We start from the raw sequence: 27482 nt of genomic DNA on the forward strand, positions 1-27482 counted from the left end.
TTTAACAATGTTGCCATTTAATTGCAGCACATGACAAAACACACCATCAACAGATTATCTAACAACTACTCTATTAATGCAATTAGTTCAAACAATTTAATGATTCACCACGTTTTCAAACCAGACTCATTAACTCGTTTCACAACTCTTTTAGTTATGCAACTCTTTCATGTGCTTCAATAACTTTTCAAAACCTATACCTGTATTCAGATACTATGCCACTGTTGGCCGGGGTTCAATGTTGTTGAGTTCTTTTCTGAGAACCTGACTCAAGGTTTTGTACTTGTTGGTCTCTGGAGTCACTACTCCTGATGCCGTCAACAATCCTCATATTTTCTTTGAGTCTTTGAAAGGCTTTCTTTGTTATTCACATTCAGTCCTGTTGTCTTTCACTTCACTGCTACTTCCTTCACATCTGTTTTCTGATAGCATTTAATCGCTCAGCCTCCCACAGATCCTAAAAATTCGTAGTCACACAACCACTCCCTTATCCATACAAATATGTTTCTTCTAACCCATTCAAATTCCTCCTAATGCCATTCCACAAAAACCTTGACCATTTGGTTCCTTATTTATCAGAATGTCTGTGCCTTTTGCTTATTTGACTATTCCTTCCACAAGTTGTCAGTTTCCAAAATATCCCCATTTGTGTGTTCTGTTCTCTGGATGGCTCACCGTGAGATTGTTTGCAGGGCTGTAAGTCTGTCTCTGCTACTTTCTCATGCTGGCACTGAGTGAATCTCGATCATGTGACCTTCCTTAACTGCTTCTTTGTTCTTATTTCACAACATCTCTTTCTCGTCAACAGAGAGTCCTCTCAGAGCCTGATGGGATACTTGTTGTCTCTCTGGCTGCTACAGCAGGGTAGATGCTTTCATCTAAGCTGTCCAGCCATCAGCATTGAGAAGAATTATGTATGTTTTTGCCCAAGAGGGATGAGAAAGCTAAGACACTGAGTATATCCAAGACGGAGATTGGTAAATTTATGAATATTAAGGGAGTCAATGAACAAAGGGTTAGTACGACAAAGTGGTACAGTACTGAGGTAATGTAAAATAACCAGCCATGATCTTTGAGAGGCCTACTGCCTTCCTCCTGGTTTTATTTCTTATGTATTTACATGCTTATGACACTGTCGCTGGTTGCAACTTAGGTAGATGAACGTAGCCAGGTACAGATTGGCATGTATGATGTAGGCATCACTGAATCATGGCTAAAGGAAGTTTATAGCTGAGAGCTTAATGTCCAAGGATGCACATTATATTGAAAGGACAGGCATGAATGCAAAGGGAGCTATGTTTCTCTGTTGGTAAAAAATAAAATGAAATCATTAGAAAGAGGTGAGACAGGGTCAGAAGGTGTTGAATCATTATGGATAGAGCTAAGGAATTGCAAGGGTAAAAAGACCCTGATGGGAGTTGTATATAAACCCCCAAAGAGTCGTAAGGATGTGATCTACAAATTACAACAGGAGATAGAAAATGCATGCCCAAAGGGCAATGCTACAATAGTCATGGGGGATTTCAGTATGTAGGTAGATTGGGAAAATCAGATTGGTACTGGATTCTAAGAGAGGGAATTTCTAGACTGTCTATGAGATGGCTTTTTAGAGTAGCTTGTGGTTGAGCCCACTAGGGGATCAGCTATTCTGGATTGGGTGTTGTGCAATGAAACAGAATTGATTAGAGAGCTTAAGGTAAAAGAACCCGGAGGAGTAAGTGGTCATAATATGATTGAATTCGCCCTGAAATTTGAGTAGAGGCTAAAGTCAGATGTATTAGTATTACAGTGGAGAAAAAGGAATTACAGAGGCATGAGAGAGGAATTGGCCAGAATTGATTGGAAAGTAATGGCTGGAATGGCTGGAAGTTTTGGATGCAATTCAGAAGGCACAGAATGTATACATACTAAATAGGAAGACATTTTCTAAAGGCAAGAAGGCACAAGCGTGGTTAACAAGAGAAGTCAAAGCCAACATAAAAGCTAAAGAGAGGGCATATAATAGAGCAAAAATTAGTGGGAAGTTAAAGGATTGGGATGCTTTTAAAAAAACAACAGAAGGCAACTAAAAAAGTCATTAAGAAGGTAAAGTTGGAATATGAAGGTAAGCTAGCCAATAATGTTAAAGAGGATAGCAAAAGTTTCTTCAGATACATGAAGTGTAAAACAGAGGTGAGAGTGTATATTGGACTGCTGAAAAATAATGCTAGAGAGGTAGTAATGATGGAAAGGAAATGCTGATGAACTGAATAAATACTTCGTGCCAGTCATTACTGTGGAAGAAACTAGCAGTATGGCGGAAGTTTTAAGTGTTGGGGTAATGAAGTGTGTGAAGTTACCATTACTAGAGGGAAAGTTCTTGGAAAACTGAAACTAGTGGTGTTCCCCAGCAGTCTGTTTTTGACTGATTGTTTTTACGTTATATGTCAATGATTTGTATGTTAGAATTGATGGCTTTGTTGCAAAGTTTGCAGATATGAAGATAGGTGGAGGGGCAGGTAGTTTTGAGGAAGTAGAGAGACTACAGAAGGACTTAGACGGAGCAGGAGAACGGGCAAAGAAGTGACAGATGGAATACATTGTTGGGAAGTGTATGGTCATGCAATTTGGTAGAAGAAATAAAAGGGTTGACTATTTTCTAAATGGAGAGAAAATATAAAAACTAAGGCACAAAGGGAATCCTTGTGCAGGATTCTCTAAAGGTTAATTTGCAAGTGGAGTCTGTGCTGAGGAAGGGAAATGCAATGTTAGCATTCATTTCAAGAGTACTAGAATATAAGAATAAGGATGTAATGTTGGGACTTCATAAAACATTGGTGAGGTCTCACTTGGAGTATTGTGAGCAGGTTTGGGCCTCTTATCTTGGAAAGGATGTGCTGAAACTGAAGACGGTTCAAAGGAGGTTCTTGAAAATGATTCCAGGATTGAATGGCTTGTCATCTGAAGAGTGTATGATGGCTCTGGGCCTGTATTCACTGTAATTCAGAAGAATGAGGGTGACCTAATTGAAACAGATTGAACGGTGAAAAGCCTTGATAGAGTGGATGTGGAGAGGATGTTTCCTATTATGAGTGTGTCTATGACCAGAGGACACAGCCGCAGAATAGAGGGGTGTCCTTTTAGGATGGAGCTGAGGAAGAATTTCTTTAGCCAGAGAGTGGTGAATCTGTGGAATTCTTTGTCACAGGCAGCTGTGGAGCCAAGTCTTTATGTATATCTAAGGCAGAGGTTGATGGATTCTTGATTGGTCAGGGCATGAAGGGATACGGGGGGCGGTGGGGGAAGGTGGGAGATTGGGGCTGAGAGGGAAAATGGATCAGCCATGATGAAATGGTGGAATAGACTCAATGGGCCAAATGGCCTAATTTTGCTCCTATATCTTATGGTCTTAGAGACTGTGGCATCATTCGTGCAACTAACCCGCTAAGCTGCAAAGAAATTTGAACATTTCAATAAAATCACCTCTCAATCTTCTCAAATCTAGAACTGATATCCTCACAGTAATCTATTCTCATCCTAACAATCAACCCAGTATCCCTCAAAGACACTTGCCTTCTATTAATTCCAGTGACTATAAATTCAACTTTTCCCAAAGTGGTCTCAGCAAGTCCCAATACAATAGTAGTAAGTCTTCTCTACATTTGTGGTCCATTCACTTAGTCACGAAGGCCAATATTAACTGTTTCTTCTATCTGCATGTTAACTTCTGTGTTGCATGAAGCACTGAAGCAAGAGCCATCCGCATACCAATAATTATTCAGTTGGACAAATGTTGCCTTCCTATTATCAAATGTTGAGTTTTAATATCCATATAATTTGTAATCCAAACCTATGGGCTGCCCTATCCTGAATTGTTGAGAGATACCAGTTTTAAATTTTTAACTATGTCAGAGAGTCATACAAGGTGGAAGCAATGTGACCACCAGTCTGGTCATCAAAAACCTACCTCTGCTAATCCCAGTTCTTAGCATTGGACCTCTAGAAATCTATGACGTGGTGCTTTAAATGCATATGCAGTGCTACTTACCTCTTATATGATATGAGAATACTTGATTCCACTACCCCTCAACCTGTGAATTTCAGAGTTCAATTGTCCTCTGTAAAAAAATATCTTTCTGAATCCCCTATCTCTTAATTTAAACAGATACATGATTATGAATATCTCTGCCAAGGGTTAAGTTTCTCCCCATCTACTCTCCCTATATACCCCTCATAGTTTTGCTTATCTGATCCTAGTCACCCTTCAGTCTTTTCTGCTCCAAAGAAGACTAATTCAGTTTATGCAGTGTCTCATGCAAGGTAGGTTTTCTATGTTTCTATGAAAAATGGAAGAATTGTATTCAGTTTACTATTTAGTCTGCCCTTATACCATTTGGTCTGAACATGTGAGCACTCAAACTCAAATCATAATATTAAAGTATGAGAAAGAATGTCAAAGCTTTGCAGAGGGTGCAGGGAAAATTTACTGGCCTAACATCAGAAGAATCTTTATTGTGAGGAGATACAAAATCTGGGAATATTGTCCGGATTATCAGAGGTTCAGGGAAGACATTGAATATTATTAATAGAATGGAGAAAGAGTTTTGTGAAGAAAGATTATATTCATTGGCAAGTGGATTATGAACCAGATTATGTATCCCAATTGGCAAAACAAACCGTAAGTGATTTTCTCACATTAATGTTTTAGAATATACCACTTAAAGGGGTAGAGAAGCAGATACCACAGGACGTTTCAAAAGGAAATCAGAGGATGATTTGCATGGTTTTCACTGCACATTTGGATACCAAACATTTTGTGGAATCCCTATGATGTCTTGATTTGCTGTGGACATCCTTGGCTTGGTGGGATTGTTTTACCTTGTGTTTGAATGATGGAGCCAAGAAGAAGCATCAGGATCAGAATCAGGTTTACTATTGCCGGCATGTGGCGTGAAATTTGTTAACTTGGCAGCAGCAGTTCAATGTAATACATATCAAAAATAAATAAATAAATAAATAAATAAATTACAGTATACATATATTGAATAGATTAAAAATCGTGCAAAACATAAATAATATATATTTAAAAAGTGAGGTGGTGTCCAAGGATTCAATGTCCATTTCAGAATCAGATGACAGAGGGGAAGAAGCTGTATGGGTGTGTGCCTTCTGGCTTCTGTACCTCCTACCTGATGGTAGCAGTGAAAAAAGGGCATGCCCCCAGGTGCTGGAGGTCCTTAATATCTGCCTTTCTGAGACACCACTCCTTGAAGATGTCCTAGGTACTTTGTAGACTAGTACCCAAGATGGAGCTGACTGGATTTACAAACCTCTGCAGCTTCTTTTGGTCCTGTGCAGTAGCCTCTCCATACCAGACAGTGATGCAGCCTGTCAGAATGCTCTCCACTGTACATCTGTAGAAGTTTTTGTTGACAAATCTCTTCAAACTCCTAATGAAGTATAACCACTGTCTTGCCTTCTTTATAACTACGTTGATATGTTGGGACCAGGTTAGGTCCTCAGAGATCTTGACACCCAGGAACTCGAAACTGCTCACTCTCTTCACTTCTGATCCCTCTATTGGTATGTGTTCCTTCATCTTACCCTTCCTGAAGTCCACAATCGGCTCTTTCATCTTACTGACGTTGAGTGCAAGGTTGGTGCTGTGACACCACTCCACTAGTTGGTACATCTCGCTCCTGTATGCCCTCTCATCTCCATCTGAGATTCTACCAACAACAATTGTATCATCATCAAATTTATAGATGGTATTTGAGCTATGCCTAGCCACACAGTCATGAGTATAGAGAGAGTAGAGCAGTGGGCTAAGCACACACCCCTGAGGTGTGCCAGTGTTGATCGTCAGTGAGAAGGAGGTGTTATTACTAATCTGCACAGATTGTGGTCTTCCGATTAGGATGTCAAGGATTCAGTTGCAGAGGGAGGTACAGAGGCCCAGGTTCTGCAACTTCTCAATCAGGATTGTGGGAATGATGGTATTAAATGCTGAGCTATAGTCGATGAACAGCATCCTGATATAAGTGTTTGTGTTGTCCAGGTAGTCTAAAGCTGTGTGAAGAGCCATTGAGATTGCATCTGCCATTGATCTATTGTGGCGATAAGCAAATTGCACTGGGTTCAGGTCCTTGCTGAGGCAGGAACTGAGTCTAGTCATAGCCAACCTCTCAAAGTATTTCATCACTGTCGATGTGAGTGCTACTGGCTGATAGTCATTAAGGCAGCTCACATTATTATTCTTAGGCACTGGTATAATTGTTGCCTTTTTGAAGCAAGTGGGAACTTCCGCCCGTAGCAGTGATAGGTTGAAAATGTCCTTGAATACTGCTACCAGTTGGTTGGCACAGGTTTTCAGAGCCTTACCAGGTACTCCATCGGGACCTTCTGCCTTGAGAAGGTTCACTCTCTTTAAAGACAGCCTAACATCTGCTTCTGAGACAGAGATCACAGGGTCATCAAGTGCAGCAGGGATCTTCACAGCTGTAGTTATATTCTTCCTTTCAAAGCGGGCATAGAAGGCATTGAGTTCATCTGGTAGTGAAGCATTGCTGCCAATCATGCTATTGGGTTTCACTTTGTAGGAAGTAGTGCCTTGCAAAACATGCCAAGAGTTGTCGTACATACGATGTCACCTCCAACCTCACCTCTGTTAAGTTGGATAATGAATATTTCAAGTGCTCATTGAATAACAGAAAATGGGCGAGATAGAAAAGACTACTCTTTCTGTATTTCCTGTATTAAAAGTCAATTTCATGAGGAAACCCTTGCTATCCTGATAATGCTCATGTTCTAATGTTCTTCTTCAGAGATATGCTCCTATTCTTTCTATTTATTGAGTTACAGGGCAAACAGCTTAAACTACTTAAAATTTATAAGAATGATAGCTGAAGCTTTCAAGAATTAGAGAAATTGGTAAGCATTTTGGTTTTGGGGGAGATTATGATAAAGAGACTTAGTCTAAACATTGGACTAACATCTACCCTCCCTACAGTTTTATATTTTTGTGTCTCCTTCCCTATTCTGAAGAAAGGTCTTCAGATTGAAAGGTTAAATCTGTTTCTCTTCCCAAAGATGCAACTTCACCTGCTGGGCATTTCCAGCATTTTTTTCAGGATTCCAGAATTGCAGCTATTTTGATTTTCCGCCTGTTGTCTTTTCAACTCATAAGGCGAACGATCTTCTACATTCATTCAATGCACACCAAGTCCCGCCCCAGTCGCACCTTCTTGCCTATGACGAAGTCCCGCCCCTATGTAAGCTCCGCCCCCGAATGACGAACGCCCTTCTCGCTCTTGCAGACTGATTTGTTCCAGCAGAAGTCCCGCCCCCTCACCTTGTCCCACGAGGCGGAGTCGATACCGGAAGTGGCGACGGATGAAGCGCCGAGTGCGTCGGCCCGCGGTAGACGGAAGACAGCGGCATCAGGAGCCTGATTTATTGCGGCCGCTCGGAGCACAGGGACGGCGTTGGAGCAGCCGGACCGAGGCCGTAGAGCTGATGGGGGTGGTCGGCTCGAGCCTGGGCCTACTGGCCGCGCTGATTGTCGCTCTGTCAGTGCTAGTGGTGGGCGGCGTGAACTCGCTGACGGTGGCTGAAGGTGAGGAGTCCAGTCCTGGGGAGGAGGACAAGACTGCAAAGGATCGGGGTGGGAGCGGGTGCGCATCAGGGGCCGGGAGGAATTGGAGTTCTTGGTGAGTCGACGGGGGAGGGAGTGGTTAGAGATGGGGGCACAACAGATACCAATGATCACTGGATGGATTTGTGGAAAGTGGGGGTATGCAGAGGGGGGTAGGAGTGTTAACTGCAAGTGCGGTCGCTGTAGTTGGATTGCACTGTCCTACATGTGTGGGGAAGCAGTCTTTCTGTTCGTCAAGACTATCAGAATCAGTTTTATCATCACGCTTACATGATGTACCGTGCTGTACACTTCAAAATAAATAAGTAGTGGAAAGAAAGAATAATGGCGTAGTGCTATCTACGGAAAGGAGCAGTTTTTGATTGTGGATCTTCAGGCTCCTGGTGCTCTCTGATGTGAGTAACGAAATGGAATGTTCTGGATGTAGAGGGCCCTTAGTGATGGGTACTGCCTCTCGGGAATGTCATCTAGTTGGGAGAATTTTGCCTGCGATGGAGCTCGCTGAGTCTACAGCCCCTTGCAGCCTTTTGTGATTCTGTGCATTGGAACCACCGGAGGTGTCTGAAATGCAACCGGTTCAAATGCTCTCCATATACATCTTTAAATAAATGCACGAGTCTTTGTTGACATACAAAATCACGTCAAATTCTTCATGACATAGAGCTGGTAGTATATCTTAGGATATGATCTGAAGATTAGGATGTCAATTTCCTCCTGTAGAAGAGCACGCGGTGTCTGCATTTAATGTTTAAATCAAGAGGCGGAGATTTGACAACACAGCATTCCTGGTACCTGCAAGAGAGCTGAGATAAGTTTTCTCCAGATCTCGGTCTGGGCTCAGACTTGCATCCTAGTCTCCTAACTCATTTGAGAGTGTACAACTTTCAACCAGTATCTGAGATAGATTGGTGAGCAGCTTATTTTATTTGCTGTATACCATCTTCCTGTATACAAATTAGTTGCTGCACGTTCGTCCTTAGAACAGTAGAGGAGGTTGTAGAAGGCATCTATTTATTTTTAAATTGTGGATGTTTAGTAACTTGTTAGGCAATGGATACAGCTAAAATTGATCTAGTCTGAAGTTTTGATTGGCTAAATAGCTGTTAGCTTGTTACCAGGAGTGAAGTCAAATGAGATGTGTAAGCTGTTTGACATTATAATGTGCAGTGATCATTAACACAGTATATAATTCAGTGGGATACAAGTCATGTGTCTCTACAAATTTGTTGGCTGCCTTCAAGTTGTAGTTAAGACAGCAATTGTTATCTGGGTAATTATACATCACAATTTACTGATTTGTAATATTGACAGTAGTTGAAAAGGAAATTAAATAACCTTGTATTTTCTTTCTCAATATCACTGTGATTAAAATATCTGTAAAATTCTCCAATTCCAGTAGCTTATGTTACAACTTTTCAGTATCAGCATTTGTATTGATTTTCAATATGAAGTGCAAATTTCTTTTTGATTGTAAGAGCTTTATTTCCTTGGTTACTGATTGCTGGGGAAACATTCTCTAAATAAACGTAGGGTGTGTACTTATTGTACTTGAGTAAATTTATGTTAAAATGTGCTGTCAGTGTATTTAGTTGACACAGTCCATTTGTCTAGTGGACTAGGACAACCTGCAATTAATTATATTTAGATGAGATTTGGCTGGACCAATTAAAAAAAATGTAATAGCTGGGATAAAACTACATGTGTATCTTTGTATGCATATTTGGAGGAAATTGCACTGCAATACTGACAGCATTTGACATAGTGTTTCTTGAGTAACATCACAAACATAGTACATTGGCAGTAGCTTCTGATCAGTCTATCAATAAGCCATTGGAAATGCACTGTGAAGTTATTACAATGGGCAAATTAGCATTATTTTGTTGTTTTATAATATCTGAACCATTCTTGTATCTGAAAAACTTGGAAGTAGCTAGTTCAAGAATTTTTTTGCACAATCATATCAGTTTTTGAGTTTATTTGTGTCATTACAGAGTCTCCCGACAGAAAGCATCATAAACTTGAGATGGACCAGGCATTTTTAAGTGTTTATAATGAATTGTCTGAGGTGCTGGTTGTTTCTTGGCTGTCAGATCACTGTTACCAGGTGAGTGTTACAGTAAGTTAAGTTGTATTCCGGCGGTTGTTGCATCTAGGTTCACTGGTGTACAAATGAGAATGTTCTTGCTGGAGCAAAACTAACTTCACATATACAATGGCTGGAAAAAAGTTTGGCCTCTACAACTATTTTTACATTTTATTGTCTCATTTTCTAAATTTAAAATGTATTGAAGTAGAATTTTTAAACTAATCTACAAAATATTGTGCATCTTGTCAAATCAAAGGAAAAATTCCAATTGTTTGCTGAAAATTAAACTAAAATTGTGAGGCTATTAAAGTAGTCATCCCTTTTGTAATTGCTCTGCTAACTTTCCTCAGATGCAATATAAGTGTTACCTGACCAACTCACCCAGTTTGTTGATGTAGAAAATTGGAGGGTAACCATTTTCAATTAATTCATAAGAATAAATACTCCTTTGCTTTGTAAGGGCTGACAGTATGGTAGATTTTCAGCAGATCAGACCAAAATGGAGACAAAAGAGCAAATCAGGGGAATAATAGAGAAGCACAAATCTAGGGAAGGGTACAAGACCATCTCAAAGATGCTGAGCTTACCAGTGCAGTCCATCGTGGAAAAATATATGAAACCACTTCCACACAGCCTAAGTCAGGCTGTCCTTCTAAACTTGGATGCTGGAGAAGAATGGCACTTGTAAGAAAGGCTATTGTGACACCAACAGTCACTCTAAGTGAGTTGCAGCAGTCAGTGGCTATAACTGGAGATGAGGTTCGTGGTTCCACAATCTCTTGGGCCTTGCACAAAAATGCTATTATGGAATAATGGCAAGGAAGAAGCCCTGGCTTTTAAAAAATGCATATCCTTGCCCATAAAGACTTTGAAAAGTGTCACTTAGAAGATACTGTAACAATGTGCAAGGAGGTTTTGTGGTCAGATGAGAATAAAATGGAACACTTTGGCCTCCACACTAAGCAGTACCTGTGTGTAAATGTAATACGCATTTGCCAGGTAACACCATCCCGACTGTAAAGTATGGTGGAGGTCATATCATGTTATGGGGATGCTGTTCAGCATATGGGACTAAAACAATCTTGTCAGGATTGATGGGAAGATGAATACTGCTAAGTACGGAGAGAGATACTGCATTGAAAACCTGCTAGCCTCTGCCAGAAAGCTTAAATTGAGTAGGAAGTTCATCTTTCAGCAGGATGACCCAAAGCACACTGTTAGGGCAACCATGGAGTGACTTCAAATGAAGAAAATTGATGTCCTTGAGTAGCCCAGTCAAAGTCCTGACAACCAAATTGAACATTTGTGGCAAGTCCTCAAGATTGTTGTCCACTGTGCTCCCCAATCAACTTGGTTTAGCTTGAGCAATTTTGCAAGGAGGAATGGGCAAGTCTTGCTCCAGCATGTTGTTAATAGAGACTAATCTGAAAAGACTACTGGCTGTAATAGCAGTGAGAGGTGGCTCAAATCAGTAGTGAGCAAATGTTTTCAAACTGCTGACATTCCAGTTTTTGAATTTTTATTTTTTCATGCTTTACAATATTTCCTGTTTTTTGGCACTGCTGTGAAAAAAGGACATGTGATTCACAAATAAAAATTTTCTGTTAAATTGATTAAAATCCCTGGTTGCAGTACTTAGTTATCTGAACAAAGGGTTGGGGTCTGAATACTTTTAGAAGGCATTGCAGATCTGGCCAAATTTCAGGGATTGGTACCCAGATAACGTTATTTATTTTTGTTCTGCTTTTGAAACGTTTGAATACCTCTATGAGTGCAGTTTCTGCTTTTGGGTGAGTTTCAAATGGCATTGTTTTACAAGGCTTCAAGTAAAGTACATTTGTACAATCACAAAGGCAAGGGTTACATCATAGGTACAATTTTTTCTGATTAAGTTGAAAAGTGTCACTAGATGCATTCAAAGTTGGCAACTTGCTGAAGTTTTAGCAACAGTTGAATGTGTTTTACAGCATTCTATTCTCCATCTATATGTAATCTGATCTTAATTTTTCTGAAAGTAACTGAGAATACACTGAATCATTGAACCACTTGATAACTTCAGTGGTAAGTGGGAGGAAAAGTTTCCATCTGTAGCTGATTCAAGTATCAGATAGCATAAACAAAGTGAAAACCTAAAGGAACAAGCAGGACGTGAAAGGAATTTTTTTATATTTGAGTATAAGTATTTTGCTGTGCATGTAAAGGTGGTGGAAATAGTTGGTAGTTACAAAACAGAATTGGAAAGGGACATCAGGAAAATAGTTTGTAGTTCTATAGGCTAAGGGGAAGAAACTCAATATAATGCTAAAAAGGGGGTCAGTATCTTACTGTAGGTCAATTGGCTACCATTTGTGCCATAACAAAATCTATTTCTGTTTTGTGATTTTGTTACTTTCTAAGTACGTATGTTTTGATCTGAAAAAACTTTGAAAAAATACAAAGAAAATTATTGTTATCAGAGGAGCATTCCCTGTGTGACTCCCATTAATTTTAAATTGGAAATGTTGTCATTTTTGAAGTTATCTGCCTCTGATTAACTTTTTAAGGGGCAGGTTTTGCTGGCATATGTCCATCACAGGTGGTGACTCCACACCCAGTGTTACCTAGGCTAGATGGGAAGGAGAAACAAATGTACTTTGCTGATACATTTATGTTATCAGATTGATGATGAGGAATCTGAAGGCTACCGAAGGAGTTCTGGTCCCAAAGCTGGACTGGAAGTTTCTAGATATTTTTCAATGTTACTGACTTTCAGAATATTCAAACACTACTAGTGTCCAATTTATTATGTGGCAGCAACTCAATGCATAAAAGCATGCAGACATGGTCAAGTGGTTCAGTTGTTATTTAGACTAAACATCAGCACCTCGTTAATACAACTATCTAATCTTTGCTTAATGTCTAAGGATACATATTGTATCAAAAGGACAGGTAGCAAGGCCGCCTGTTGCTCTGTTGGGAGAAAAATGAAATCAAATCCTTAGAAAGAGGTAACCTAGGAGTGGAAGGTTTTGAATCATTGTGGATAGAGCTAGGAAACAGTAAGGGTAAAAACTCCCTATGGGTGTTGTATACAGATCCCCAAACAGCAATAAAGGTATGGTCTACAAATTACTATGGAAGCTAGAAAATGCATGCCGAAAGGGGAATGGTACTCAGTCATGAGGCATTTCAATATGCAGGTAGATTAGGAAAATCAGGTTGGTGCTGGATTCCAAGAGGGGGATTTTGTAGAATGCATATGTAGTCCCCCGGCCACCCTCAGGGTCGCTCAGCTCGCTGTCATCTAAGGAAATAGCCCTCGGCCCCGCCAAACTGGGTAATTGGTTTGTGTGGATGCTGTATGATGTACCCCACCCCGCCCAAATAACAGACAATACACCAGATACAATTAAATGATTTACAGTTTATAGATATTACTGGAATTATATAATTAATAGAGAATAAAATATAAAAGGAAAATAAAAGGCGCCACACTTATCAAAGTTCAGTCTCTTCGTGCACAAACAGTTGGAGCTCAGGACCCTCGGACCACCTCGACTGGCCGCCCTGGGACCAACAACGGTGGTCGACCAGACGCTCCACACGAGTCCGTCTCCTCTCCTCGCCAAACACCCTTCTCGGGGTCCGACCCCGTTAGTCACAGCACCTGGTCCATCCTCTGTCTCTTTCTCTCCCGCCTTCTGCCCCCAAAACTCCGCGCATACAATCTCTTACAGACACCCCACAGGCATAACAACTAACCCAATTAGTTCATTTGTCCTCTTATCAGTAGATAATCTAAAACAAACTGCCAGCGCAAGAACTTTTTCAGTGTTTAACATAACAAAGAAGCGTTCCCAAGCATAACATAACAAAGAAGCCATTTTAATTAGCCTACACAGTAACATAAAAGACGAAACCCCCTTACAAATACGAGATGGGTTTTTAGAGTAGCTCGTGCTTGAGCCCACTGGGGGAAGAGCTATTCTAGATTGGGTGTTGTGCAATGAACCAGAATTGATTAGAGAGCTTAAGGTGCAAGAACCCTTAGGTGAAAGTGATCATAATATGATCAAATTCACCCTGAAATTTCAGAAGGAGAAGCTAAAGTCAGATGTATCAGTAGTACAGTAGAATAAAGGGAACTACAGAGGCAGAGAGGAGTTGGACAGAATTGATTGGAAAAGAACACTGGCAGGGATGATGGCAGAGCAGCAATGACTGGAATTTCTGGAAGCAAGTTGGAAGACACAAGATGTATGCATACCAAGGTGGAAGGAGTATTCTAATGGTAAGATGACACAAGCTTGGCTAACAAGAGAAGTCAAAACCATTATAAAAGCCAAAGAGAGGACATATAATAGAACAAAAATTAGTGAGAAGTTACGGGATGGGGAAGCTTTTAAAAATCAACAGAAGGCAACTAAAAAAGTCATTAATAGTCATACTTTATTGATCCCGGGGGAAATTGGTTTTCGTTACAGTTGCACCATAAATAATAAATAGTAATAAAACTATAAATAGTTAAATAGTAATATGTAAATATTGCCAAGAAGTAAGTCCAGGAACAGCCTATTGGCTCAGGATGTCTGACCCTCCAAGGGAAGAGTTGTAAAGTCTGACGGTCACAGGCAGGAATGACTTCCTATGACGCTGTGTGTAGCATCTCGGTGGAATGAGTCTCTGGCTGAATGTACTCCTGGCCCAACCAGTACATTATGTAGTGGATGGGAGATATTGTCGAAGATGGCATGCAACTTGGACAGCATCCTCTTTTCAGACACCGCCATCAGAGAGTCCAGTTCCATCCCCACAACATCACTGGCCTTACGAATGAGCTTGTTGATTCTGTTGGTGTCTGCTACCCTCAGCCTGCTGCCCTAGCACACAACAGCAAACATGATAGAACTGGCCACCACAGACTCGTAGAACATCCTCAGCATCGTCCGGCAGATGTTAAAGGACCTCAGTCTCCTCAGGAAATAGAGACGGCTCTGACCCTTCTTGTAGACAGCCTCAGTGTTCTTTGACCAGTGCAGTTTATTGTCAATTCGTAACCCCAGGTATTTGTAATCTTCCACCATGTCCACACTGGCCTCCTGGATGGAAACAGGGGTTACCGGTACCTTAGCTCTCCTCAGGTCTACCACCAGCTCCTTAGTCTTTTTCACATTAAGCTGCAGATAATTCTGCTCACACCATGTGACAAGGTTTCCTACCGTAGCCCTGTACTCAACCTCATCTCCCTTGCTGATGCATCCAACTATGGCAGAGTCATCAGAAAACTTCTGAAGATGACAAGAAGGTAAAGATAGAATATGAAAGTAAGCTGGCCAATAATACAGGTCCACAATCCCTTATCTGAAATCCTTGGGGCCAGTTGCATTTCGGAATTCAGAATTTTTCGGATTTCAGACCCCCCCCCCCCCCCCCCCCCCGCCGATACCAAAAAACACGAATGCTCAAGTCCCTTATTTAACCTGTCTCAGTGTGGTGGACTTTAGGACCCAGCGGCGCACCAAACCTATGCACATCCTCCCGTATACTTTAAGTCATCTCTTGAAGACTCATACGACCAGATTTGGGAGTAGCTTCTTTCCAACTGTGATAAGACTGCTGAACAGATCCTGTCCCGGATCTGGGCCGTACCCTCCAAATATCCAGACCTTGCCTCTCGGTTTTTTTGCACTACCTTTCTTTCCATTTTTCTATTTTCTATTTATGATTTATAATTTAAATTTTTAATATTTACTAATTTTTGCTATTTTTAATATTTAATATTTGTAATCCAGGGAGCAAAAAAGCACAGAATCAAATATCGCTGTGATGATTGTACGTTCTAGTATCAATTGGCGACAATAAAGTATAAAGATTACGTATAATACCTAATACAATGTAAATGCTTTGTAAATAGTTGTTATACTGTATTGTTTAGGGAATAATGACAAGAAAAAAATTTATTTCCAACTAGAACATTCAATAAAACATAAAAATATACAGCTTCAAACGAACCGAATCAAACACATGGTAAATGACTTACTGGAATAAATGTAGAACGTCACTGTCACTATAAAACTTCAGTAATTTTTCTTTCTGTTTATTTAAATCATATACAGTGGTAGTTCGGACACTATTTTCTTCAGTCAGACGCCACACAGACATGCCACGATCAAGCTTCTGCAATAACTCCACTTTCTGCATTATTGTTAATGATATATGCTTCCTTCTCTTTTTCTCATTGTTACCCATAGGGTTATCTGCAGCTCTTTTTGACATTTTCACAGTGAAATTAAACAAAGTCAACAGTGAACTCAAAATATCAGCGAACAGCAAATGCATGTGTAACCAGTATGAGCGCTGAGCCACAACTGATGTCTGGTGGCCTCTGCTAGTGCTGCCACTTTACTCCTGAGTGACGTCAGCTGTTGGTGAAAAAAAGTTCGGTTTTCGGAGCTTTTTGGATTTCAGAATTTCTGATAAAGGAATGTGCACATGTATTAAAGAGGATACCAAAGTTTTCTTCAGATACATAAAGTTTAAAGGGGAGGTGAGAGTGGATGTGGACTGCTGGAAAGTGATGCTGGAGAGGTAGTAATGGGGACAAAGAAATAACGGAAAAACTGAATAAGTATTTTGCATCAGTCTTAACCGTGGAAGACACTAGTAGTATGGTGGAAGTTCTAGGTGTCAGGTGTCATGAATGTGTGAAGCTACTATTCCTAGAGAGAAGGTTCTTGGGAAACTGAAAGGTCTGAAGGTAGATAAATCAGCTGGATCAGATAGTGTACACCCCAAGATTCTGAAAGAGATGGCTGAAAAAAATGTGGAGGCATTAGTAGTGATCTTTCAAGAATCACTAGATTCTGAAATGGTTCTGGAAGACTGGTAAATTGCAAATGTCACTCCACTCTTCAAGAAGAGAAAGAGGTAGAAGAAAGGAAATTATAGGCAGTTATTCTGACGTCAGTGGTTGGGAAGATGTCGAAGTTGATTATTCAGGATGACATCTCAGGGTACTTGGAGGCACATGATAAAATAGGCCATAGTCCGCATAGTTACCTCAAGGAAATATCTTGCCGGACAAATCTGTTGGAATTCTTGGAAGAACTAACAAGCAAGATAGAAAAAGGAGAATTGGTTGATGTTGTGTACTTGGATTTTCAGAAGGACTTTGGTGAAGTACTACACATGAGGCTGCTTAACAAGCTGCAAGCCCATGGTGTTACAGGAAAGATATCAGATAGTTGAAGCACTATCTGATTAGGCAGGTGACAAAGAGTGGGAATAAAGGAAGCCTTTTCTGGCTGGTTGCTAGTGACTAGCGGTGTTCCACAGGGGCCTGTGTTGGGATCGATTTCTTTTTACATTATATGTCAATGATTTGTATGATGGAATTGATGGTTTTGTTGTAAAGTTTGCAGACGATATGAAGATAAGTGGAGGGACAGGTAGTTTTGAGGAAGTAGAGAGACTACAGAAGGACTTGGACAGATTGGGAAAATAAGTGAGAAAATGGTAGATGGAATACGGTGTTGGGAAGTGTATGGTCATGCATTTTGGTAGAGGAAATGAAAGAGTAAACAATTTTCTAAATGGAGAGAAAATACAAAACTCTGAGGCATAAAGGTACTTGGGAGTCTTTGTTCAAGGTTCCCTGGAGGTTTATTTGCAGGTGGAGTCTGTGGTGAGGAATGGAAATACGATGTTAGGATTTATTTAATGAGGGCTAGAATATAAGAGCAAGGATATAATGTTGAGACTTTATAAAGTACTAATGGGGCCTCACTTGGAGTACTGCAAACAGTTTTGGGCCCCTTATCCTAGAAAGGATGTGCTAAAACAGGAGAGGGTTTAAAGGAGGTTCTCGAAAATGATTCCAGAATTGAATGGCTTGTTGTATGAAGAGCATTTGATGGCTCTGTGCTTGTATTGGGAGTTCAGAAGAATGACATGTGACCTAATTGAAACCTATTGAATGGTGAAAGGCCTTGATAGTGTGGATGTGGAGAGGGTGTTTCCTATTATAGGGGTGTGTAGGACCTGAGACACAGCCTCAGAATAGAGGGGTGTCCTTTTAGGATAGAGCTCAGGAGGAATTTCTTTGGCCAGAGAGTGGTAAATCTGTGGAATTTTTTTTTATCACAGGCAGCTGTGGAGGCCAAGTCTATAGTATAATTAAGACAAGGGCTGATAGATTCTTAATTGTTCGGGACATGAAGAGATATGGCAGGGAAGGCAGGAGATTGGGGCTGAGAGGAAAAATGGATCAGCCATGATGAAATGGTGGAATAGACTCAATGGGCCAAATGGCCTAATTCTGTTCCTATATCTTATGGCCTTGTAGACTATGGAATCATCCATGCAACTACCCCATTGAGCTGCAAAGAATTTTGAACATTTCAATGAACTCACCTGTCATTCTCCTCAAATCTAGAACCAACATCCTCACAGTAATTTATTCTTATCCTAACAATCAACCAGTATCCCTCCAAGACACTTGCTTCCTATTAATTCCTGTAACTATAAATTCAACTATTCCCAAAGTGGTCTCAGCAAATCAATTGTAGCAAGTCTTCTCTACCATTGTAGTCCATTCACTTAGATTGATAGATTGTTGATTGTTCAGGGAATGAAGGGATACAGAGGGAAGGCAGGAGATTGGAGCTGAGAAGAAAATTGGATCAGCCTTGATGAAATGGTGGAACAGACTCAATAGGTCAAGTGGCCTAATTCTGCTCCTATATCTTATGGTCAAATCAGCCAATCATGTGATAGCAAGTCAGTGCATAAAAGCACGGTCAGTTGATGTTCAGACTAAACATCAGAATGGAAAAAAATGTGACTGAAGTGACTTTGACTGTGAATGATTGTTGGTGCCAGATGGCCTGCTTTGAGTATCTCAAAAACTGCTGATCATCCAAGATTTTAACATGCAAGTTCCTGGAGTTTACAGAGAATGGTGCAAAAAAAACCCCAAAAAAAAATCCATTGCGTGGTAAAAACACTTTGTTAATGAGACAGGTCAGAGGAGAATGGATAGACTGGTTCAAGTTGACAGGAAAGTGACAGTAACTCAAATAACCACATGTTACAACAGTTGTGTGCAGAAGAGCATTTGAAGGTAGTATATGTCAGACTTTGAAATGGATGGGCTACAGCAGCAGAATACCACGAGCATGTGCTTAATTGCCACTTTATGAGGTACAGGAGGTAGTTAATAAAGTGGCCACTGAGTGTATAAAATTGAACTAAACACTTGAGACAATTTTCAATGATTGAATTTTAAAAGAACAAATGAAGCAGCTTGGGGGGAAAAAACACAAACACAAATGGTTCTAAAAGAAGGACTTAATGTTTTCCTTTTTCTTTCTCCACTGCATCCCTCCAGTCCTCAAAGAAATCAGTTTTGCAATAGTTGCTGCATAGGTTGTACTGGTGCAGGATTTGAAAACCTACTTTCCCCAGTATAAAATTTTAGGAAATCCCAGTAATATCGAGCTCTGCTGCTGGATTCCCATCTGTGTGCTGCTTTTAATTACATTTGAGATGTGCGTATCTGTGTGAGACACTGTAGTGCCAATCTTGCTGGCATTTACCAATAAGAATTGCGTTACTGATTCCTGCAGGTTCTATAAACATCCAAGTTTTGCTTCTCTAATTATTTCTGAGTTCAGTCACTTTCTCATCACTTTGTCAATACAAAGTCCCATGTGAGTTTTCACTTTAAACCTCTGCAATTCTCTGCGCATCTAACTTTTTCTTCTCTTAAGATACTCCTTTAAACCAACCTCATTTCCAACCTTCTTGTCATCTGTCCTAATATCCCCATGAATGACAGCATCAAGCACTTGTATGGTGCTTTACAATTTCTAAGCGTGCAATATAACAGGTAAATTCTGCTTTACATTTCAGATAACAGAAATTCACCCAAAAATTGAGATAATGGAATAAAAACTTCAATATTATTACAACTTGCTTTTCTTGATACGTACACAGATGTGGCTTTGCATTACAGAAAATAGAGATTGAATGGATGTTTTTCTAGAATGTGACCCCGCTCTTCTCCAACCCCACCCCAGAGCATGTAATGTAGAATTGCCTGTAAATTGTTGTTGAATTGACCCAATTTAAATAGTGTGGAAATACATATGGAAGTGGTTTGTGGTGTGTTTAAGTATGTTTTAATTTTCTTGTTACTAATTTGATTGATTTTCGTGTTGGTTACAGCTTCAGTCATGGGATTTAGAATAAATTAAGTTGTGAAGCCAAGCATGAATCAATAGCTAACATTTTCCTTCTGATTTTCTTATCTTGTTTCTCAGTGCAAGTTTCAGAAACTTGGTAGTGTGCCTCCAAAAAAGCATTTGGAACTTCAACAAAAACCCCCTGGGAATTCAACATTTGCCATTGACACTAAACATGCAGTTTTGTTACAGTTGAACGTCACAGATGAGGTGTGCAGGTTAGTTTTTAAAATTCTTTCTTGGCTATGGGTAGTGTTGGTATGGCTGCCATTTATTGTCCATTCCTAATTGCCTTTGAAAAGCACTGAAGTCTTTCTGATAAAGATGCATGCACAGTGCTGTTAGGGGAAGAGTGGGAGAGGGGTGATTCCTAAGTTTAGACCCAATGATAATCAGAATCAGGGTTATTATCTCCGATGTGTTGTGAAATTTGTTGTTTTGCGGCATGGGGTTCCGTGCAATACATTAAAAATTAATACAATTTACAATGAGAAATATAAAAAAATAAGTAGTTCAAAAAGAGAGCAAAATAATGTAGCTTTCTTGGGTTCACAGGCCATTCTGAAATGTGATTATGGCAGTGGGGGGGGTGGAGGGGAGCGGTGTGGTGAGAGAAGCTGTTCCTAAAACATTGAGTGTGCATCTTCTGGCTCCTGCGTCTCCTGCCTGATAGTAGAAGTGAGAAGGGAGCATGTCCTGGATGTTGGGCGTCCTTAATGATGAATTCTGCCTTCTGGAGGTACCACCTTTTGCAGATGATCTTGACAATGGGGAGGCTCATGCCTGTGATTAAGCTTTTTTTTTGATTCTGTGCATTGGAGCCTCCATACCAGGCAGTGATGAAACCAGTAGGAATGCTCTCCATGCTGTTACTTTATAAATTTGCTAAAGTCTCTGGCAACAGATTGAATCTCCAATTTCTAATGAAGTATAGCCTCCGGTGTACCTGCTTTGTGATTGCATTAGTATGGTGGATAGATCCTCTGAGGTGTTGACACCAAGGAACTTGAAACTGCTCACCCTTTCTACTGCTGACTCCTCCGTGAGGACTGGTGTGTGTAACTAAAACTGTAAAACAGTACTCCAAGTGTGGTCTAACCAGAGTTTTATGGAGCTGTAACATTACCTTGCAGCTTTTAAACTTAACCTCCCCTCCCAAACTTTGACCTCAAGATCCCTTTGTCCTTCCACACTGCTAAGAATCCTGCCATTAAATGTACTCTGCTATCAAGTTTGATGTTCCAAAGCATATTACTTCATACTTTTATGGATTGAACTCCACCTGCTACTTCTCAGCCCTGCTCTGCATGCTGTCAATGCCATGTTGTAACCTACAGTACTGTGCAAAAGTCTTAGGCATGTATGTAGCTAGGGTGTCTAAGACTTTTGCACAGTACTGTATTTGTTGCTGTGGAGCAGAGAGAGTTTGTAAATCTGGTGGGAGCAAAGGAATGTTGGGAATAGCAAGGGTGGAGCACTGTGGGAGAGGTGTGGAACAGATGGCAAAGGAGTGTCATGGGTGGGTGGTTGGCATGGTTGCAGATATACCTAGCACTGAGACAACAGACAAGGTCATTTGATTCCTAGCAATTGGTTTATCGATCATCGGGGAATGTCTCTCTGATGCTTTCCACTCCCTCCCATCTTCCTTTCCCTTTTCCCAACCATGATTCCCCTCTTACTGCTCCCTTTCCACTCTCAGTCCACAATAGAGACCCATATCAAAATCAGGTTTATCATCACTCACATATGTCATGACATTTGTTTTATTTTTTTTTGTAGCAGTACAGTGCATAAAATTACAACATTACTATGCAAGAGTCTTGGGCACCCAAGCTGCATATATTTATTCTACTTCACCATACTAACCTTTCCCTACCTCAGTGAGACAAACCTATCGAGAACTCTATGCCAGTGCTCCCGAAACAATCTCCACATTTCCATTGTACATTTCCCTGAGAGCATCTGTTTCTAATTCAACACACACAAAATGCTGGACAAGCTCAGCAGGTCAGGCAACATTCATGGAAATGAACAGGGGACATTTTGGGCCGAGACCCTTTCTCAGGGCTTGGGAGCACTTTATGCTCCCACGTTCGTGCCTCATAATTTTCTCCTTCCCCATTAACTAGTTTCCCATGCCATCTGCTCTTATCCTTGTACAAGGCTATGGTAGAGGTCAAGGAGTTATGGTTACTGAAAGGCTCACCCATAAAGAGATATGTCAACTGCCCAGGTTCATTACCTAGTCCTAGATCCAGTATGGCCTCTCCTCTGTAGACTTGCCCATGTATTGTGGTAGGAATCTTACTAACAAATTCTGCTCCATCAAAGCCTCTTGCACTAAGGAGGTACCAGTCAGTATTAGGGAAGTTGAAGTCACCTATGGTGACAGTCCTGTTGTTTTTGCAACTTTCCAAAATGTGCCTATTGATCTGTTCCTCAGCATTCCTATTGCAAATGGGGTAGGGGGGGGCTCAAAAATACTTCCAGTGGATTGATTGCTCCCTTCCTGTTTCTGACCTCCTCCAGTCTGACTCATTAGACTATTTCTGATTAGCAATGCCATTTCCCCATTCTTTTTACCTCCCTCCATGTCCCTTTTGAAACATCTAAACCCTGCAGTTGCTATTCCTGCCTTTGTGATGGCCAAGGCTCTGTAATGGTCACATCATTGTAGTCACAGCGGATTATTAGCACCCAAACGCCCACTATTGAGAACATCTACCATAAACGCTGCCTGGGCAGGGCGAAAAGCTTTATCAGGGATGCATCTCACCCTAACCATGGACTTTTTACTCTCTTCCCATCCGGTAGCTGCACCAGAAGGCACAGGAAGAGCTTCTTCCCTGAGGCTTGACACTGTTGAACCTCTCATCACAGTGCTAAGCGGTATTGCATCGGTATTGTATTGTCTCAGTACTTTTATATTTGTGTGCTGTAGCACTTTTTTTATTTGCAGTTATTTTGTAAATAACACTATTCTTTGCATTTCTGGTCAGATGCTAAATGCATTGCATTGGCTTTGTATCTGTACTCGGCACAATGACAATAAAGTTGAATCTAATCTAATCATCGTAGCTCCTGTTACGTACCCCGTAACTGGGTTGCCAAACCAGCAGAAATGGACCACTTAGTTGGAGTCTGGATTACTGGAACTAAGAAAGTTTTATTAAAGAAATAAGTAACACAGTACTCTAATCGTAAGGATATTAATGCAACAGGTTAGCAATGATAAAACACACGTGTACACAGAACTAGGATGATAGGAATCAATCAAGCTCTATCGCAGTCTAGGGGTAAAATGATCAGTCTGAAGTGACGCAGAGTTCAGTTCAGCTGAGTACAGTTCACAGTAATCGCTGTTGTGCCATTGGAGAGAGAGAGAACGAATGTAAATTTCGATTCAACAGCCCTTTGATGTTCCCCGCAGTTAGCTTTCTCTTGACAGTAAATTTTAATCATGGTCTTTAATGTGGCGTGGAATCGTTCCAACGCCCCTTGGGACTCTGGGTGGTACGCGGAGGCCAAAATCTGCTTTGCTCCCATCTCATCCAACATCTGTCGGAATGTGTGAGATGTGAAGACACTCCCCTGATCTGACTGGATTTCCCTGGGCAGCCCCACTGTAGTGAAAAATTTCACAAGCGCCTTTACCACTGCGGGAGCCTTGACGCTTGCCAGGAACGCCGCCTCCGGAAACCTGGTGGCAGTGCACATCATAGTCATCACATACTCTCGCCCACTCGCAGATCTGGGCAGGAGACCAACAAAACCCACAATTATTCGGGAAAAAGGTTCCCTGAAAGCGGGTATCGGTTGAAGGGGCGCTTTTAGGCAGGACTTGGTTCGGCTTTCCTACCACCTGACATAAATGACATCACCTACAATATTCAATAATATCCTTCCTCATGTTCGGCCAGTTAAACTCTCTCATAATTCTGTCGACTGTCTTCCTCACCCCAAAATGTCCACCAAAGGGTATCTTGTGGGCCAGGTTAAAAATCTCGCCCCTATAAATTTTCGGCACTACCACCTGGTGTACAACCCCTCCATTCCTCATCTGTGGGCACGGTACGTGGTCTCCATTTCCTCATTAGTACTCCCTCCTTCACATAATAGCCCACTGGCTCCCTTTTTAATTCTACTTCAGGAGAGAGCTGTCTCCGCCAAAACCATCAGCTCCTCGTCTCGCTCTTGTGCCTGTACAAACTCTTTCCTTGCTAATGATAAATCTACCTCAATTCCCTCACTTCCTCCTGTTTTACTATGCTCCATCTTTTCACTTTCTAACCCCCCCTGTACAAGGCTGGTAAAAACATCTCAGCTAAATCTATATTCATTTCGGCACCCTTTCTGGACATGCACTGAGTCACTGCGCAAACGGGATAAACCTGTGAGTCCATGGGCGGGGCCTCAATCCTGGCAGACTGGCTTGTCAACCTTACTGCTGGGTACACCTCTCTGCTGGCGAGGTCATTACTGAGTAAGACCTCCACGTTTTCCATCGGTAGTTTGGGCCTCACCCCGATCGTGACCAGTCTGGAGACCAAGTCGCTTTTTAGGTGTATCTGGTGCAAAGGTACTGCTTCAGTCCCTTTCCCAATGCCTTTTATCACACTGACCTCCCCAGTCTCGGTCCCTGAACTAGTCTAAAACACTCCTTAAGATCAGTGACTGACAAGCTCCCGTGTCTCTCCAGATCCGCACTGGAACTGGGTTTGACCCCTCCTTCACCGACACCAATCCTGCCGAAATAAACTTCTCGCGCCCTTCCTGAACTTTATCAGACCTCTCCTCCCCTAGTGGTTTGTTTGCGGGTTCAATACAGCCAGTCGGAGTCGTTTTTCCTTTCCCCGTCTCCTTCTTTGGGGCAAAGCACCTGGACGCAAAGTGACTGGCTTTCCCACAATTATAGCATACGACCCCAGGAGACTTCCTACCAAACTGCTTCCTGTCTACCTTATCCGTCTCACTAGTCCCCGGCTTACTTCCTGACTTTTCTGGCGGACTCTCCTCGCCCTCTTGACTACCCTTCTGGTGGCCTTTACTCGGGGTAAACTTTGCTTTGTGCGTTAACGTGTATTCATCCGCTAACTTAGCAGTTGTGGCTAAAGTGTCTGCCTCTTTCTCATCTAGGTAGGGTCTCATACCTTCAGGGACACAACTTTTAAACTGCTGAATCAAGATTAGCTGTAGCAGTCTGTCATAATCCCCATTGACCCTTTTCGAGGCGCACCAACGCTCACAATATATCTGCATCTCACGGGCAAACTCTAAGTACGTGCGGCCCCACTGCTTCCTCGCATTCCGGAACCTCTGCCGGTATGCCTCCGGGACCAACTCATAAATCCTGAGTATGGCCTCTTTCACCACATCATACCTCTGGGCATCTTCTGCGGACAAGGCCGAGTAAGCTTGTTGAGCCTTCCCTTTAAGTACGCTCTGAAGCAAAACAGCCCACTTATCCCTCGGCCAGTCCTTACTTGCAGCAACTTTTTCAAAATGGAGAAAGTACCGATCAACATCGGCCTCCTCAAATGGGGGAACCAGCCTAACCTCCTGAGTTGCCCTGAACCCTCCACCTTGGTTCAGCATGGGCCCCTGCGCTAGTGTCATCTTTAACTTCTCCAGCTCAAATTCCCTTTCCCTCTGTTTCTCTCTCGCTTCTTGCTCTAACTGCCTGTCCCGGAACTCGTGCTCGAGCCTCAATTTTTCAATCTGCAGCTGTACTGCTTCTCCACCAGGTTTTCCCATGGATACCACCTCCAGCTCCCCTTGGGGAAACACACCTTTAGATACATAATGCTCTATGATAGCTCTGTGCATCTCTGCTCTTCTCATTGTCAACTTCCCCTTAAAAAGATTCAACCGTTTGGCCACAGTTGCCAATTCTGATTTCCTGGTATCCTCTAATGCCTCCAAGGTTGGCGTCTTTAGAAATTCCTCAATCTCCATTTCTGCTGTTTGCTCTTTCTTTCTTTCGGGAATTTTAACCCAATCAGTTTACCCAGTCCCAAATTTAGCGTTCAAAATCGCGGACGAGATCCCCACTTATGTTACGTACCCCGTAACTGGGGTTGCCAAAACAGCAGAAATGGACCACTTAGTTGGAGTCTGGATTACTGGAACTAAGAAAGTTTTATTAAAGAAATAAGTAACACAGTACTCTAATCGTAAGGATATTAATGCAACAGGTTAGCAATGATAAAACACACATGTACACAGAACTAGGATAATAGGAATCAATCAAGCTCTATCGCAGTCTAGGGGTAAAATGATCAGTTTCAAGTGACGCAGAGTTCAGTTCAGCTGAGTACAGTTCACAGTAATCGCTGTTGTGCCGTTGGAGAGAGAGAGAACGAATGTAAATTTCGATTCAACAGACCTTTGATGTTCCCCGCAGTTAGCTTTCAGGCGAGCCCTTTTACTGTCTTCGGAGGTCACTGACTGTGACCCCTCCATTCCGAATACGGTTGTTCTTCCGTGGTGAACCCAGCACCCAGGCAAGGGCGGACACACACACCAGGTTCCCGCCGATCGTACCTTTTCACCCTGTGCGTCTATGGTCGGTCCCGCGACCAGACCTCCAAACTCCCACCAACTTGTGGGGGCACACTGCTTTTCCAGGGTCTCGTTATCTCGTGATCTCGTGGTGTCTGTCTTGCCTTAGCGAACCTGTTCCTTTTATCCCCCTGCTGGGGTATCGCCTGTCCATCAAACTTCAAACAGTTGAGGTTCAAAGCAACCGGTCTGTCAATACTCGGAACTGTGTCTCTTTTCGTTAATCTCTCTCCTCTCTCATTAACATTTTGAACGCTTCTCCCTTTGTCTCTCTTATCTCTCTCATCAGCATCAATCTTCTGATAACTTGGTCTTTCGTCACACTCCAAATACTGGTCCATGCTTTAAGTTCATCACCTTTGTTCCTGATGCTTCTGACACCAAAGTAAACACATTTCAACCCATCCAACTGACTACAATTATGTTCTATCCATCGCCTATCCTTCCTTATAGTCTCTATACATATACATTACCTGCTGCTTCCTCTGACCACTTTGTTTTCCAATCTAGTTTAAACCCTCCCCAGCAGCTCTAGCAAATCTGTTAATAAGGACATCTGTTTTTCTCAAATCCAGGTGTAACTTGTCTTTTTTTTGTATGAAATACTTTCTCCAGAAGAAATCCCAATAATCCACATGAAACCCTACCCCCTGCAGCAATTCGTCAGTCACACATTCATCTGCTATATCATCCTATTCTTGCCCTCATTGGTGTGTGGCACAGGTGGCAATCAATGTTACCTCGTGGAGTTTGCCACGTTCATATCTTTTGCTACTAGTGCACAAAGGAACTGCACAAATAATTTGTGTTGTGAGGATGGACTTTAGCAGCTGGGGGAGCTGGGGAGCTCAGGAATCGCCACTCGTGGTTGCTGCTGAATTCACAGTACTTCTGTTCCGTTGATTGATGCCACTAACGTATTAGAATTAATGGATCAGTAATTCTAGATGGTGTTTAATTTATATTTACACTGAAT

The 27482-nt window shown here is 41.6% G+C and overlaps 1 protein-coding gene across 1 annotated transcript in view; it reads left to right on the plus strand.

Moving 5' to 3' along the window:
- Positions 1-7337: 7337 nt before the first annotated feature.
- Positions 7338-27482, plus strand: part of hgsnat (heparan-alpha-glucosaminide N-acetyltransferase) — a 77692-nt gene continuing 57547 nt past the window's right edge. Inside the window, exons 1-3 of the mRNA XM_072256338.1 lie at positions 7338-7594; positions 9625-9737; positions 20021-20160. Coding sequence (XP_072112439.1) covers positions 7372-7594; positions 9625-9737; positions 20021-20160 — 476 coding nt within the window. The 5' untranslated portion in view covers positions 7338-7371. The remainder of the gene's footprint in view (positions 7595-9624; positions 9738-20020; positions 20161-27482) is intronic.

This window comes from Mobula birostris, chromosome 4, assembly GCF_030028105.1.
Source record: "Mobula birostris isolate sMobBir1 chromosome 4, sMobBir1.hap1, whole genome shotgun sequence".
In the NCBI taxonomy this organism is placed as follows: domain Eukaryota; kingdom Metazoa; phylum Chordata; class Chondrichthyes; order Myliobatiformes; family Myliobatidae; genus Mobula; species Mobula birostris.